The 16,043-nt window shown below is 46.8% G+C and overlaps 1 protein-coding gene across 2 annotated transcripts in view; it reads right to left on the reverse strand.

Annotated features, from left to right (window-relative positions):
- LOC138447657 (epoxide hydrolase 3-like) overlaps positions 1-16,043 on the reverse strand; it is a 374,419-nt gene that overhangs the window by 262,977 nt on the left and 95,399 nt on the right. For both annotated transcript variants that reach the window (XM_069603882.1, XM_069603883.1), the window contains exons 3-4: positions 11,783-11,868; positions 11,307-11,464 (exon numbers count right to left, since the gene is read on the reverse strand). In XM_069603882.1, coding sequence (XP_069459983.1) covers positions 11,307-11,464; positions 11,783-11,868 — 244 coding nt within the window. The remainder of the gene's footprint in view (positions 1-11,306; positions 11,465-11,782; positions 11,869-16,043) is intronic.

The following is a 16,043-nucleotide window of genomic DNA, read 5'->3' on the forward strand; positions in this document are numbered from 1 at the left end:
CTGTAACCAGCGTAATTGATGCTTGCATACAAGTAAAAGCAAGTAAAGGTTTTTCTCAGCCGTGGGAAGTCACTAACCAGGCAATTGTACCACACACTTATTTCACCGAAGTGAAAGTGCCCATGTGAATAGAAAGCCTTTCTTTTTTCCCATTGTTAGATCTGAACTGTTGCTTAACGGTTGCGTGCCTCCTATTAAGGAGAAGAACTTTGCCGGTAAACTTTTATGAAGTAGAAGCTCACTTTTCTTGCAGTGTTACAAGCCTATCTAACATCAGAGAGTGCCCCCGATTTCTATTAAAGCATAACGCTGTACGAAAAAGAGGGAACGCAAACCTTTAAGTGGAAGTTTGCATCAAAACGAAATTGTGTGAACCTACATTTTTTTCTACAGACAAAACATAAACCTTGAACAAATATTTAGCAGTCGTAGAAGTTGCTGAAGTGAGGAGAAGAGCAAGTATTACCCAAGCCAGTAGACAAAGCCCTTCTAAAGTGAAATCATCCCAAATAAGAATTGAACACCACTGTTTTAAGGTTTTTCAAGCGGTTGTAAACCTAGAGTCCTCTGATATAAGGGTAGCAAGGTTATCAAAGGCTGGAAGAGTGGCAATACAACTTTGGGGCAACTACTGGAGACAAGAACGTGTACATGAAGCTGGGTGCTTGTTAAAAGAACTAATGTGTAATCTGTATAGCTGAGACCGTTAAAGCTAAGAGAGAAGCAGTCTGGAAGTTAAGACAGATTTTGTGGTAGCTGCAAGACAGAAATTAAAGAAAAAGAGGCTGCCCTTTCTACCTTACAAGAAAGATGAGTGCCTTGCCAACCTGGGGAGGTTGAAGAGTCTTGTAGAAGTTGCCTAAAATTCATTCTAAGTATCAAGCTGTAGCAGAAGCAGTAGAACTGTGGCTGTCTATAATTGTCACATTTTTTTGAATATAGTAGAAGCAGTAGTAAACTGAGACAAAAGAGCCTGCTCTCACAATATCATTGGAAGAAGGGAGCTGCTAATGAGAGAGCACACCCAAAGAAGAAGCAGCCTGACAAATTGTATTCAAGACGCTGCAGAAGTTACAAGAGGAAGAGTTGTTATTAAGCAGAAGGGTACTTTTATTCTAAAATCTATCCATTCTTTCCTGGAAGGAGGTTATGCAGGAATATCATTAGTGCGGTTTTCTTTGTGGAACTTGGAAAGGGAATCTTTGCATCAAACAAAGAAGGAACGGTTGCGATTGTACCAGTGGATTTTTGTTTGGGTGAACTTTTCAAGAACGGATTTAAGACTTTCTTTTCACTGGGAGAAATTGACTTTGGGACATTCCTGTGGGAGCAAGATCTACCAAGGACAAGTACAAGTACAAGTCACCCAAGACACTGGTTATTTGGTAATCTTTTATTGAAGTTGTTTGGGTTTTGTTTTGATTTTTCCGTTTAGTGGGAGGGCTAGTTTATGCATGCTAGGAGGCTTTCCCTCAGATCCTAGACTAGGTAGGGAATTCCCTGGTAGTGTAGGCTTAGTTAGGTTCTGTTTGCATTTCTTCTTTAAAATAAAATGACAAATGATGATAAAATACAAGCAGTTGGCCGCCTCGCATTACTGACCCCTCAACACCAAATGGGTGAATGAATACTGTGTTCTCCCAGGGCTATTGTCACCAATCCCATGAAGGATTTCCCCTCCCATGAGATCCACCCGCTGAGTACTTCCCCCGGGGGGGGGGGGCTATCGAGTAGCGGCCTCAGCTTCCCAGCCTCATGGAAAGAGGCTTCTCCCATGAGAGCAGTGAGGATACCCTGGAATTCGTCACACAACTTACTAGTGTGGAAGGTGGGCGGGATGTTTGGAGGCAAGGGGACCAAATGCTAAGTGTACAGTATGTATGAATGGGATTTATAAACCTAGCTGGGAAGTAACAGTATGCATAGGTGCAGGGGTAACAGAGGAACTGGGTTGGGTATTTGGAGCTGTGAGTAGCAACATCAGCGATTGGCAAAATGTTATTTTAAGTGTAGGGTCTTCAGGTCCTGCCTGAACTACAGTTTGGAGAGGGAAAGACATTGGTAATTTGTTTGACTGGTTGCGCATCAGGTAAAGGCTTGTTCCTGGCTTTTCTCCCACCTGCAGTTCTTGGTTTCCTGCCTGGTGATGTTGCTTCAAATGTAGCGCTCTCGAATAGGATGTGTGCTTGAAGGAATTGCCAGTACGGCTCCATCAGGATGGGGGTGAAGTAAATCAGTTTTCTTAGCACTGTGAAAAAGTGTGCTGGATGGCTTTCAGGGGCACCAAGAAGGCATCTTGGGCTGCTGAAAGAAGGCGTTTGCCACTGTCCAGGCAAGGGATGACCAGGGATTGGGTATCTCTTGACAAACTCAAGGCAGAAATGAAAAGGTTACTTTAATGAAGCAGTGCATGCTGGTTCTATGCTGCTTGAGCCTTATTGGCAATGTGCGGTTTTAAATGGGAGGTAACAGTAAATGATAAAGCTGAGGGAGTTTGCACTTTTTGACAGCGGAGACATGAAACGTTCAAGCTTTAGGTCCAATTTTGGACTTGGACATGCTTTATGGAGTTTGTTGCAGATTTAATTTAGCCTTTGACTAGTTGAGATTTAGGTAGAAGCATGACATCCAGGCTTGAATGAAGGACAGACAATGATCAAGTGCTCTCGAACACTAAGTAAAGCAGACCTATGTGTTTGCTGTATCATAATGATGTAGAGGAGTTTCAACTCCACTGTGAGGATGTTCCATATAAATGTTAAAAATGACAGGGAACAGGTTGGAGCCTTGTGGAACACCAGAGGTTAATTAAGGGGGGGTGGGTACAGGATCTGTTCAGGTCCATGTGGACAAGTTGGTCTCTATTGGAGAGGAAGAAGGTACACCAATGCAGGACTGTTCCAGCAATGCCCAGGCGATTAGTGGTTAAGGAGGGCTTAATGGTCAAAAGTATCAAAGGCAGCAGAGCAGTTGAGTAAGACAAGCAGGGATACTTAATGTTCAGGATGAGTAGAGCATTGTTTTTGGATGGAGGCCATCTGTGTGCTACTTGGTTGCAGTGGCACGCCTTGTATGAGAATGCATTACTTACCGTAAAAGCATTTCTGATGGTTGTATCTGCTTAGATTCACATGCTGTGCATAGGTCCGACATCCAGTGGTCACTGCGGAGTATTGCATTTTGTTTTTCGTAGTCGAAAAGGGGACGTCGACCAGGCGTGTCTGAAACACTATCCCTATAGTGACGTGCGTTGTACCCACAATCCCTCACGCGTCGAGGTCCCTCTGTTTGTATTTTTTCTGCCCTGAGGGAGCCTTCTAGACGTGAGTGAGTACAGAAAGAGAGAGAGATATATAAAGGAAGTCTATGTTCCTTCCATCCGAGCGGGGAGGAAGGGTGGGCGCATGTGAATCTAAGCAGATACAACCATCAGAAATGCTTTTACGGTAAGTAATGCATTCTCTTCTGATGTTTGTTAATCTGCTTAGAATCACATGCTGTGCATAGACTAGCGAGCAGTACCCGGAGTTGGCGGTGGGTTATGAGAAGGAACAGTAGAGAAAAAGGTGTCGTAATACTGCCTGTCCCACCTGGGAGTCAGATCTAGAGTGTGTATCTAGACAGTAGTGTTTTGTAAAGGTGTGCACAGAACTCCAGGTAGCCGCTTTGCAGATGGACTCAAGGGGAACATTTGCAATGAATGCTATGGATGCCCCCGTGCCTCGAGTAGAGTGTGCTCTTGGCTTAAAGGGTAGTTCTCTCTTAGCAAGAGTATAGCAGAGAGTGATGCATTGAACAATCCATCTAGAAATAGTGGATTTTGAAACCGCATCTCCTTCTCTTCCTGCTGCCACCGAGACGAAGAACTGATTAGTCTTCCTCAGTGGTCTGGTTCTTTCCATGTAGAACATGACCGCCCTGCGTACATCAAGTGTGTGCAGAGTCCTTTCTCCCAAATTGGAAGGATTTTGAAAGAACGTTGGTAGTTCTATAGACTGGTTTACGTGGAATTTAGAAATAAATTTCGGAGCAAACCTAGGGTGAGTGCATAGAACCACTTTATCTTTGTGAACTGTAACAAAGGGGTCTAGAATAGAAAGAGCCTGAAGTTCACTTACTCTCCTGATGGAGGTGATAGCTATTAAAAAAGCAGTCTTAAGAGTAAGATGTTTAAGGGATGCTTTGTGCATGGGTTCGAATGGAGAGCCCATGAGTCTGGAAAGTACCACATTAAGGTCCCATCCGGGAGCAGGGTCAGCTATCGGGGGGGTGTATTCTTTTTATTCCCTCCATGAATGCCTTTATAACTGGGATCCTCCACCACGACACTTTGAGTTGGGAGGTGGTGTATGCAGAAAGTGCCGCTAGGTGGACTTTAATGGAGTTAAACACTAGGCCTGAATCCAAGAGATGGGTCAGGTATAGTACCACATGTGTGGGAGAGCAGTCAATAGGGTTGATGCTTTTACTCCTGCACCAGATGACAAATCTCTTCCACTTGCTAGAATAGCAGTGGCGAGTGTTCGGTTTTCTGGCTTCCCTGAGGATGTCCATGCATCTTTGCGGGAGTTGTAGATGTCCGAACTCTATGACCTCAGGAGCCAAGCTGCTAAATTCATGTTCTGGGGGCATGGGTGCAGAGTCCTGCCCTTGTTCTGAGATAGCATGTTGTACGGGCAGGGGAGTTTTACTGGGGGAGATAGAGACATCTCCATCAAGTGAGCGAACCATGGCTGTCGGGCCCACATTGGGGCCACCAGTATCATGGTCACTTGTTCCTGGTGCATCTTGTGCACCACCTTGTTGAGAAGGGGAGTCGGGGGAAAAGCGTAAACAAATTTCCCTGACCATTGCATCGATAGACCGTTCCCCTTGGATTGGTTCTGGGGGTACCTGGAGGCGTAACTTAGGCATTGAGAGTTCTCCAGGGTTGCGAACAGGTCTATTTCTGGGAATCCCCATTGTGTGAAGACGTCGAAGACGATGTCTTCGTGCAGACGCCATTCGTACTCTTCGGGCAGGGGGAAATCTCTGCTGAGTCTGTCTGCCAGCAGATTGAGTTCCCCGGGTACATGTAGTGATAGTAGGAACATGTCCTGTTTGAGAGCCCACTTCCATATATTCTGGGCCAGTTTGGACAAGCCTGGAGAGTGGGTGCCCCCCTGCTTGAGTGCTGTCCGTAAGGACCATTACTGTCTTGCCTTGTAGGTGTTCTTGGAAGGCTTTTAGCGCCTTGAATTCCGCTAGTAGCTCCAGTAGATTGATGTGTTTGGATGCTACGTTCGGAGTCCACACTCCGTGAGCAGTCTGATGGGATAGGTGAGCACCCCATCCTGTGAGGGATGCGTCTGTGGTTAGAGTGGCTTCCGCCGCGGGTGTGGCAAAGGGTTTTCCTTTTTCCATGTTCCCCTTTGTCCACCACTGTAGCGAGAGAACCAAGGCCTGCGAGACCACCACTAGATCGTCCCATTGTCCGCTGGCCTGACACCACTGGCTGTTGAGCCACTCTTGCATTGGGCGCATGCGCAGGCGCGCGTGAGGTACCAAATAAATATACGACGCCATCATTCCTAGCAAGCGCATTGCTTTGCGTACCGTCACCTCTCGGCCGGTCACATATTGGGGGATCTGAAACAGCATGTTTTGGACCCTCTCTTTGGAGGGGAAGACGAGGCCGTCCCTTGTTTGAATTAGAGCCCCTAGAAATTGTTTGATTTGACTGGGGTCTAGACTGGACTTCTTTTCGTTGGAGAAGCCCAGTTGGAACAAAAGGTCTACCGTCTTTTGGGTATTGGAGAAACATGTTTCGTAGGAGTCCCCTGTTATGAGCCAGTCGTCGAGGTAAGGGTAAACTGGGATGGACAACCTGCGCAGGTGGGCCGCAGCCACTGCCAGTACCTTTGTGAATACCCTTGGTGCTGAAGCTATACCGAAGGGTAGCACCTTGAACTGGTAGTGTTTGCCCTCTATCATGAACCTTAGGTATTTTCTGTGCGCTGGCAACATTGAAATATGAAAGTATGCATCTTTCATGTCCAATGTTGTCATGTAATCTCCCTGTGAAAGTGTAAGGTCACCATACGAAACTTTAGGGGTTTGATAAACTTGTTCGCTGGGCGCAGATCTAATACAGGGCGCATGGTTAGATCCTTTTTGGGTACAAGGAAGTACACTGAATAAATACCTTCCGTTACCTGAGATAGAGGCACGACCTCTATGGCTCCTTTTTCCAGCAGTTGTTGTACTTCTTGAAGAAGGATGGCAAGATGTTCCGGCGTCAACCGCCGTCCCCTCGGGGGTCTGTAGGATGGGGAACTGTTGAATTCGATACAGTATCCGTGGGCTACGGTGGAAAGTACCCAACGGTTTGACGTTATCTCCTCCCATGCAGGAAGAAAGGATGTTATCCGGCCCCCGACCGGTGTTGCATGGGAGGGGACGCGAATCTTCGCGTCACTTGGAGTTGTTGGGGGCTTGGGAGCCTCTGGGGGTGGATCCCCGACCTCTCCCTTTGCCCCGGCGTTGGCCTCTTTGGCTGTACTGCCCACTATTGGCTTGGTAATTGGTGGCAGGGTATTGCTGATGGTGACCTTGTTGTTGTTGCCGTTGGCCACGAAAAAAGCGCTTGTTGCCATAGCCGCGTCTGGTAGTGGGCTTAGAGATCTGGTCAAGAGTCTTGATAGTGTCGAACTCTTTTTTGGCCATCTCTAGGGCTTCATCTACCGCTTTTCCGAAGAGGTTGGCGTCCTCGACAGGTTTATTTATTAAAGACGCCTGTGTCTCCGGTTTAAAGCCTGAGTTGCGCAGCCATACATGGCGCTTTAGGAGTATTCCTTGTACCAGGGAACGTCCTGCTGTTTCTGCCGCGTCCAGAGAGTTTTTTACAATGCTCTGGTTCACTTGTGTTCCTTCGCCAATAGTCGACAGTAGGCGTGTACGTAAAGGCTCCGGTGCTTCCTCTGCGTCTTTGCGCAGTTTGGCCCACTGCGCGTCTGCGTAGCTCGCAAGCAAGGAATTGTTGTTGGCAATTCTTGCTGAGAAGGCAGCCGAGGAAGTAACTCTTTTTGCAAGGGCATATAGCCTCTTGCCCTCCTTGTCAGGGGGTGCCTCACTGGTGGAAAGTGGTACCCCTGCCCTCTTTCTAGTATTAGATACAACTAGGGAGTCCGGTATGGAATGTCCCCTAATGTAGAGCGGGTCTGAGGGTGAAGGAGCGAAAAGTTTCTCAATCCGTGGATCCAGAGGAATCCCTCTGATCAATGCAGGAGTGGACAGCGACGGGGTGATCCTCCTTTTAACTGAGGCGAGGAGTGGAATGGTCTGGCTGACCGGGGGTTTTTCTTTAATGACTCTTTCTACAAAGTCTAATTCTGGAGAGAGTTCTCCCGTGTCCAGTTCGAAATGCGCTGCTGCTCTGCGCAACAGTGCATTGAAAGTAGGCTGATCGTCAATTGGAGACGTGTTCCTAACTGGAGAATTATCCGGAGGAGTTAGATTTAGGGCATCAGTGTCGGAACACACTGATGGTGATTGCCAGGGGTGCGAAGGTCCTTCTCCTGGGCTAATCCCGAAGCCTTCTTCTATAATGTCTGTTCTGTCTTCTAGACATTCCTCCTGGTTCTGTCCTTCGTTGTCCATGAAATCATCTTCTTCCTCGAAGTATTGTTCCTCCCCAGTGAGGTCATATACATCTTGGAAGTCTGAGGCTGTGTCCAGCAGGGGATCGACCAGCCTCGGTTTTTTGGCTCTGGGGTCGTCTTGAGGCCCTTCTCTAGTTCTTCTGAGAGTTAGAGGGGCTTGGGTACTCAAACTTTTCCATCCTCTCCATACAGAGGTGGAGTCTCTCCATAGTTTCATGGGGTACCCCAGAGCGGTCTAGCGGGGGAAAACTCGAGTTGTCTACCTCGAAATGGCTCGACCTCTCCCAAAGCGTCGAGGAAAGTGTCCCGTCGCCCTCCTCAAAACCCTCAGGTGTGTCGGGAGACTCCCTGACTGAAGGGGGTAGTCCCTGCTTTCCTTCGGGTGTTTTCGGCGTATCCTTTGATCTATGCGTAACGCTCGACGAAATCTTCGGCGTACGCTTTTGGGCGTCGGCTACAACGATCCTGGCTAAGCTATCGGCGACATTCTTGTCGGCGGAAGTTTGAGTTTTCGACGCTATGGGTATCGAGCGCTGTACGGCGGTCTGCGCCTTCTGTTGATGCGCACCGGCCGATTGTTTGGTGGTGGCGCCCTTGTTTGCCGAAAGCCCAGTCGCAGGTCGCGGCTGCGGTTGCGAGAGGGGCTTCGAACCCGAACGGTCCGAGGAGGCCGCCGGTGGAACCTGCGTCTCCTTGGGCGCCGAAGCTCTCTTCGACTTAGACGAAGAAGAGCCATGGGTTGTGTGCTTATCTTTATGTGAATCTTTGTGTGCGTCAGTGTCGCCGGGGTGTTCATCCCCATAAGCAGGGCGTGAGCCGAGCCCGTCGGGGCCGGGGACAGACGACGAAGCGCGTAAGCGCTCCTTAGAGGGGGTTTCGACTTCCGTGGCGGAGGTCGTGTCATCGCGTTCCTCGTCACTGTCGGTGGTAGCAGCGGCGGGTGAACCTTCGGCCTTCGACATCGCGTAGGCCGCCCACCTTTTAACCCTACGGTCTTTTAGAGTTTTAGGCTTCAGAAGCCGACAAGCCGCGTACCCTTCCTCTTTGTGATCGAGGGGCAAGCAGCGGTTACACCGTGAGTGCTTGTCCTTCCAAGTGAATTTGCCTTTACAAAGTGGGCAAAACCTAAATGGTGTCCTCTCCATAGCAGAGGCAATAAATCGCGATAAACACCCCCAGGGAAAGGAAGGGGAAAGGGAAAGGCATTCTCAGAAAGACCCAGAGATGTCCCACGACCCCACTCTCCCTACTGTATGTGGCCAGCGAGGCCAGGCCACGTGTTCGGCAGCGCCGAAGATTTCCTCCGCTCGACACTCCGTCGACGATTTTGCTCGGCGGAGAACAGCTACACTGCGTCGAGGGAGTGCTGTATTAATCTTCGTAGAAGAAACGACCAAAGGTCGAGGGTTTCAATGTCTCTCGAGGAGCTCCGCGTGAAGGCGACCAGAAGCTGGGCGGAAAAAAACAATCTGAGGGACCTCGACGCGTGAGGGATTGTGGGTACAACGCACGTCACTATAGGGATAGTGTTTCAGACACGCCTGGTCGACGTCCCCTTTTCGACTACGAATGCAATACTCCGCAGTGACCACTGGATATCGGACCTATGCACAGCATGTGATTCTAAGCAGATTAACAAACATCAGAAATTGCGTTACATTTCATGAATGTTTCTTTTGCATTGCATCTGAGGATTTCCTGGTCTCTGGATCCAATACCTCACAGGTGGTGCTGTTGCCTGTCCAAGAAGTGCTTCGGAACGCAGCCTTGGACAATGTGAAGCAAGCGCTTTGGGTCATGCGCAGTAGGATTCATGAATCTGGGGGCAAATCTAGCACAATGTTAGAGTGGTTGGAAAGGAGGGACAAGGGTATGGCCAGAATTCAGATTAGTAGTCCTGTAGGGGACTGTGCAAGCAATCCAGTCAAGATGCTGGATGGCTATGATCTTTTCTTTGACTTTGCCGACAAAGGGTAGATGTGTGATGGGGTAATAATAGTTTACAAGGTCATGCGGGTCAAGTGTGGGTTTCTTCAGCAGGATGAGGGTCTGTCACATTTTCAAGAAGCCCAAAACGAAGCGTGTGATGTCAGAGTAGTGTTTAGTGTGTAGCGTGTCTGTACAGTGAAGTCCCCCCTCACCATCTGCTAAGAAACCTGAAAGATGGTGTCTTTACCGGATCCAACAGTAAGACGTATTGCCCATACTTCATTCTATGCTCTCCAGCAGCCACTCTTCTCCTTGCCTCGCCCTCTTCTTAAGGCTGGCTTTGCAATATCCTTCCATCCTTCTATGGACTGGTGCTGGGCTTCCTCAACCCTCCCTCCCCACATGTACTCATAGGCTGGTTCCGACTCATGTTTCCTTCCCACCCATGTATGTGTTCATACACTGTGCAACTTTACCATGACACTTATACCCATAATTTCTCAGAACTATAAAAGGACAAAGAAATGGAGCTGATACTCCCATGCTTTTGTCCTATGTAAAGAAAATTGACACCAATAAAATATGAAAATACAGAAAGAGGTTACCTGAACCGTAGAATACACCTGGCGGGGACCTGTCCCCACAAGCATAAGTGATGTACTTGTTGCAAAGTACCACATATAGATCATCAGTCTGGTACAACAGAGCAGGATGAAACAGTGAAGTAAGTTGCAGCATTCCTGGAGTGTTCTTGGTGGGTTGGCCAGCAAAAAGCAATATTGCATGTTGAGGTACCTTACAAGTCCCTGCATAATTAAGCCTAGGCCTTTTAATGTTGATAACTGGAGAAACCAAAGCGATATGGCTCCGGGACACTCCATAAACCTGTATATGACTGTACAATGTCTGGAAAAAAATACATTGCCTGGGGGTGGAGAATTGTACTTACTTTACTATTGAAGATGAGCCCCTGACCCCTTGGGGCACTTGATGCATTTTTACAGGGACAAAAGTAATATTAAATAATATTAAACAAACTCCATGAACAAGAAGCACAATTGTTACAAGTATGGATTGAAAATCTCAGATGCAAGCACTTCCAGCAATATCTGTGAGGTTAGATACAGGAGGTGCATGCTTCCCGAGCTCAGTAACTAAAAGAGGGTAATAATGGAACCCAGAAACTGTTGCAGGGAATCAAGCAAACAAGAGATCTATCTCTCTGAACAAACACAAATAAAAGGAAAATGCATGCACTCCGATTTGGTTCTTAAAGAGCAGTTCCCAAGCACAAGTTTTCTTAGAGAAATGTGCACATAATTTGATAATGTAGAGGGTGGGGCATTGGGACTGAGGAAAAGCCAGACAGCAGACCTGTCGAGGCACATACTCAAGTTCCATCTTTAAAACAAAAGGATCCCAGGCCCTGTAAGCAGTGGGCTGAGGCACAGTAGTAAGTGTAGTTAAACCTATCATCTTCAAACCTTTCTCTGTCAATAATGGGTAGACCATGCCATATTTGCCAGGTGTTAGCAATCTATTAATATTTCTGCATTTCAGGAACCGCAGGGTTTTTTCCAAGGACTATACTTAACACAATACTGTCAACCTTACACAGACAACAAAAAAAGCTTAGAAATTGTGTACAACATGCAATTTCTGAGAAGGACTAAAAGTGGGTGTGCTAGCTGCAGGCTAGTGGGAGATATGGATATCCGGTAGTGATATTTCTAGTACCTAAAACTTCAATGACATCTTTGATATCAGCCACCAAGGTGTCCAGCTTGTAGTTTTCACATCCGACAGGCGCGTCTGTACTGCCATAGCCTCGTAGGTCCAAGGCCACCACCCAGTGTCTGCTGCAAAACTGCTTCAACTGATTGCGCCAGGAGAACCTGTAGACAGAAATGGGCTGAGTCACACAGGAGGAAAAGGAAGCTATAAATGAAAGAGAATTTTGTGGACATGACATTTGTAATCACCTCTGGCTAGCATGCAAGAAATGGAGAAACAGACAGAAGGAATACAAACCCTCAAAGACGCCACAGGAAAACTGAACAAGAAGACTACATAAGACATAGGAATATTTCATAATGCAGTGGTAACGCATTTACGGAAATAAGTTCTAATCAAAAGCCTTGGACAGTGTTCAGTAGAAATCCCATTATATATGTCCTCTGTAAAAAGAGTGGAGACCACTTTGGTTTGTTTACCAATTCTCTGGAAACCCATGTAGCAGCAGCATGAGTGGTCGACCTTTCTCACCAGAGGCCACGTAGTGGAATCGCATCCCCGAGCCCTGAGGTCCAAAAGGCACAGTGAGACCACGTTGACAGACAAGAGACAGAAAACACAGGGTAAGATGAAGGTTACTAATCATGAAAGCGATTACATAAATCCCGACAACCCACTCTCCCCGCGCAGTAGGTTTTCTAAAAAGGGACCTGCTCTTTACCTGCATTAAATATTTAAAAAAACATCTTCCTGAATATCCTAACAGAAGAGCTAAGGTGCTTAAATGCTTAGTTTAGGAGTCCCGTTAACAGCATCACAATAGGTCTGCATATATCAACAAGGGCTTTAAACAGAATGCACGTATATAAACAAACTCAATGGAACAGGAAGAGGAAAACATGTAAAATGATAGGTTCAAAAACAGAAAATGCCCGTTAGTCTTCCATTGCAACATTGTATTAGAGAACCTATTTTTACTATAACCATAAAGTGACCTGGAAAGAGATTGTGCTCAGCTGAGAAACATGGGTTACCTGCATTTGTGGATTGCTAACACACTGCCCATATTGGTGTTGGGTAATATTAGCACTCAGCCCAATTATGGTTTGTCTAGGTTAGAGAATGTTTGTCAAAAAGTGGCACACATTCAAGACAACCACATACACAAAAAGGGAATTTAGGCATAGTGGAAATCGGAAACACTAGAAACTCCCAAGCTGAAAAAGGTTGATGAGAAGGAACACATGTGAAACATAAAAAGAGCACAACCCCAAAGGGCATAAAGAGACTCTGGAAAAACCAGGCAGAGAACACCACAATGAATGAGAATGGAACACAATGCAGAACTGCAGGAAAGTGGATAGGAAAAAGAGGGAAAGTGCAGAGTGGGAAAACAAAAATAAATCCTTTGGGTTTATAGTATCAAAGCATGTTGTACAGCCTGGGACAAAGACACATCTATTTAGTCAGTTCATATGGCTAGTTTGAGGGTCATTCCTAATCCTATGCAGAATAATTTATCCAGAGGCTCATCAAGCCTTGGAGAAGAAAAACAAACTTGAGAAATAACTCTGCAGTGTCACTCAGGGTGCTACCCACGAGCCAACAGCACCTACTGAAAAACATTTACGGGTTTCAATTTGGGAAAAGAAAACATTCTCTGAAAGGTTCTCTATTTCAAATACCAGACGGTGTGAAACTTAGTTGGCTAAGGGTGGAAGGGTGCCAGGGTACCACTGGCAGCCAAACACAGGCTGGTATAATCATTCAATGGTGATCACAACTGCAACAATTTACCAATGACCCAACAAGGCAGTCATGTAGATCAGCTATGAGTTGTATGTTCGGAGACACTAAGCCCTAGTGATGCTACCAGCTGCAGCTGTAATAGTAGGGATGTAGAAAGCAGAAAGGTGCTGGACGAAGGCACTCTATGGGATTAAGCTTGGAACGTAGACTAGAAAAAAGTATTGGGAGTTTTTTCTGACATCCTCTGGGGAGAAATTAGAAGACCAACCTTAAGTGGGTATACAGGGTTTCAACCAGGGATACATGTCGCAGATCAGTCTGGCTTCACTGTTAGGAAGGGAGAGGGCTGGTAACGCAGTTCAGTGAAGTCTACGCAGAGTACCAATGGAAAACACAGACTTATTAAAGGGTCCCATCACGAAGCACCCACAGAACAATAAGCACTTTACAATGCAAGTATAATAATAAAAATGAGGTTTCCAAAAGAGACAAAAACCTTTTAAATCAATAGCACCCAATGTTACAGTATGGAAAAAAGCAGAGGCTAGTTGAGGGACTTTCAAAGTGTGGACATTTAGAATCTTGCATGTTGTAAACCTGTGGATTGTCTTGGGTGTAATCTGGTTGCAGAATGTGTATGAGTGTTTGTTAAGATGGATTTCTGAACTCTGACCTGGTGGCCAGAGGTTCAGGAGGCCAGCCTAGTTTCTTGGAACAGGGTAACCTTCTGGACAAGTCATACCAATCAAGGTATCATTGGTGGCGGTCAAGACTAGATCTCAGGAGGGGTGAGTGTGACTGAAAGACCTTAATGAGCACACAGTAAAGGACACTACAAATTACTCCCAGACAGGTGAAGGGGCAAGATGGCCAAATGACATGGCATGGAAATTTTGTAGCCAGGCCACCTTTTTGTGCCAAACGCGGTAAACGCAGTTTGCATGGCAGGAAAGGGTTAAAAATATATGGAAAGAAGCTGCCACAAGCCCTGTCCAAGGCACATCTGCACTTCTAAAAAATCCTTTGAGGGGATCTAGGGCCTTTAGAAATGAAAGTAAGATCCAAGTGCACTGTTGTGCACTTGCAATATGTTGCAGAAAAGGTACAACATTGGAAAGGACTAAGGGAAACAAAGGATCCCAGTAGTGTGTCTTTAAATGCATGTCAGTTTCCCCATACCAAAGTGAGCGAAAAGCACAGGGAAGTGCACCTGAAGGCTGCGCTCCACTGGTAAAGTCAGACTATGGTGTTAATACAGCAGCAAAAAGTTGGGGGGTGCACAACTGGAGGGAAAACATCACATCAATGGGAATCTTTCCTAACCTGGTTCTAACCCAGACAGTGTTTAGGATGTGATGGAGTATGCAGGCGGAGAGGGTGTGAAGCGTTCAGTGTTGCCTGGAGGACAGCAAGTCAGATATCCCGCTTTACTACCAGTCCGGTAGTCATTTCTTTAAAACTCCCCCTCCCGACACAGAGTGTCGCAGAGTGTGTGGAGTGTGTGGAGTGTTGCAGCGGTCCCTGTGTTTGCGGTGAGCCACTGGAGGCTCGATACCCACGACGCACAACAGGATATTAGGATGTCAAGAACGAAGTCAACATTGCTGAAAAAGAGGATAAAACCAACAAAGCCACTCCCACAACCATAACAATGAGTGTACGAAGTATGTGAAGTTGCAGCGGGGTGCAAAATAAAAGGATTTCATAATTCATTGGTACGATTCCACTAAACACCATTTAAACCTTATGTCGCATGCCACAGTCACATTAACACCGTAACAAATACAGATTGCAAAACGAAAATCCAATAAACTCATACATAAACCATCAAATCAATCAAAATTAAATCGTGATATATCGGTGCAATGACACGCCTATACATTATTAGAAATGGGCCAATGAGGGATGATCTTAAAGCCCCAGAAGTTGAAGTCATGATGCAAGCTGCTCGCCACAAGCCTGACGAAGCAAGAAGCATCTTTAAGTCTGCTGTACAGGATAGGCTAGAAGAAACACTGAATAATGGCCATCTTATTAAAGACAATCTGCTCCCCTCGTGCTCGGATGCAAGATCTTTGGATAACGGTCAGCAGCATTCTACACCCAATCACCTGAGCTCCGTACACGCAGCGGAGCTAACAGTGTGGCCATATCCTACTGCCCACAAAACGCATGTGGGTGGCAGTGTGACATAGCTAAACACAGCAACATACGGGCAAATTCATGCGTGCAGTCATCATTGCAGTAACGCGAGGGGCGTGCAGTCACCAACCCACTGACCACAGCTAAGTGCAACTAAAAGTAATGTATGATGGCGCAGCTGAGCCAAATACCTGGTTAGGACCTGGGCCCTCCCTCCGGCTTCTGAATGTGCAGCAGATAGAAAACACTAGTAAAGCGTGACACCAAAGAGACCTGCGCTGCAGCAACTAAGCCCAGCCCAGGTGGAATAGGGGAGCGGGGGCCACCACCACGAAGAAGCCGAGGTGAGGGAGGGGAGAACGTGGAAAGGCTCAAACACTGGACTCCAGGAACAAGAGTGACTCCACATACTGACTAGTACCTCCTGCAGAAGGTGTTGCATTGAGTACGGAGGACTTAAGTACTGGAGTGGGCCTAACCCGAGCAACAAAGAGGTCCTGGTGTATGACGAGCACCGGGGGACGGGCGATCACTGGAGTGGAGAGTCCCTACTGAGGCACTTGACGTGGGGCTACTAAGACAAGATGTGAGAGACCTAGCGGAACAGACTGGGAAGTTGTCAGAGCAGGTCAAGGAAAACACAGAGGTGCGGGTACAGACCAAGAAGGACATATACATCCTCTTACTGTAAGTCAAGCTACCCGAGTACAGAGCAGAAGAAGCACACCGAAATAACATAAGAATTGTGGGGCTGCCAGAGGGAACATAAGGGTCAGATCCCACTACATACGTTCAAGACATGCTACTACAAGAAATAAGTGCAGGAGAACTTACGCAAGGGTTCACATT

This window comes from Ambystoma mexicanum, chromosome 3q (genome assembly GCF_040938575.1).
Source record: "Ambystoma mexicanum isolate Mex_15411 chromosome 3q, UKY_AmexF1_1, whole genome shotgun sequence".
Lineage (NCBI taxonomy): Eukaryota > Metazoa > Chordata > Amphibia > Caudata > Ambystomatidae > Ambystoma > Ambystoma mexicanum.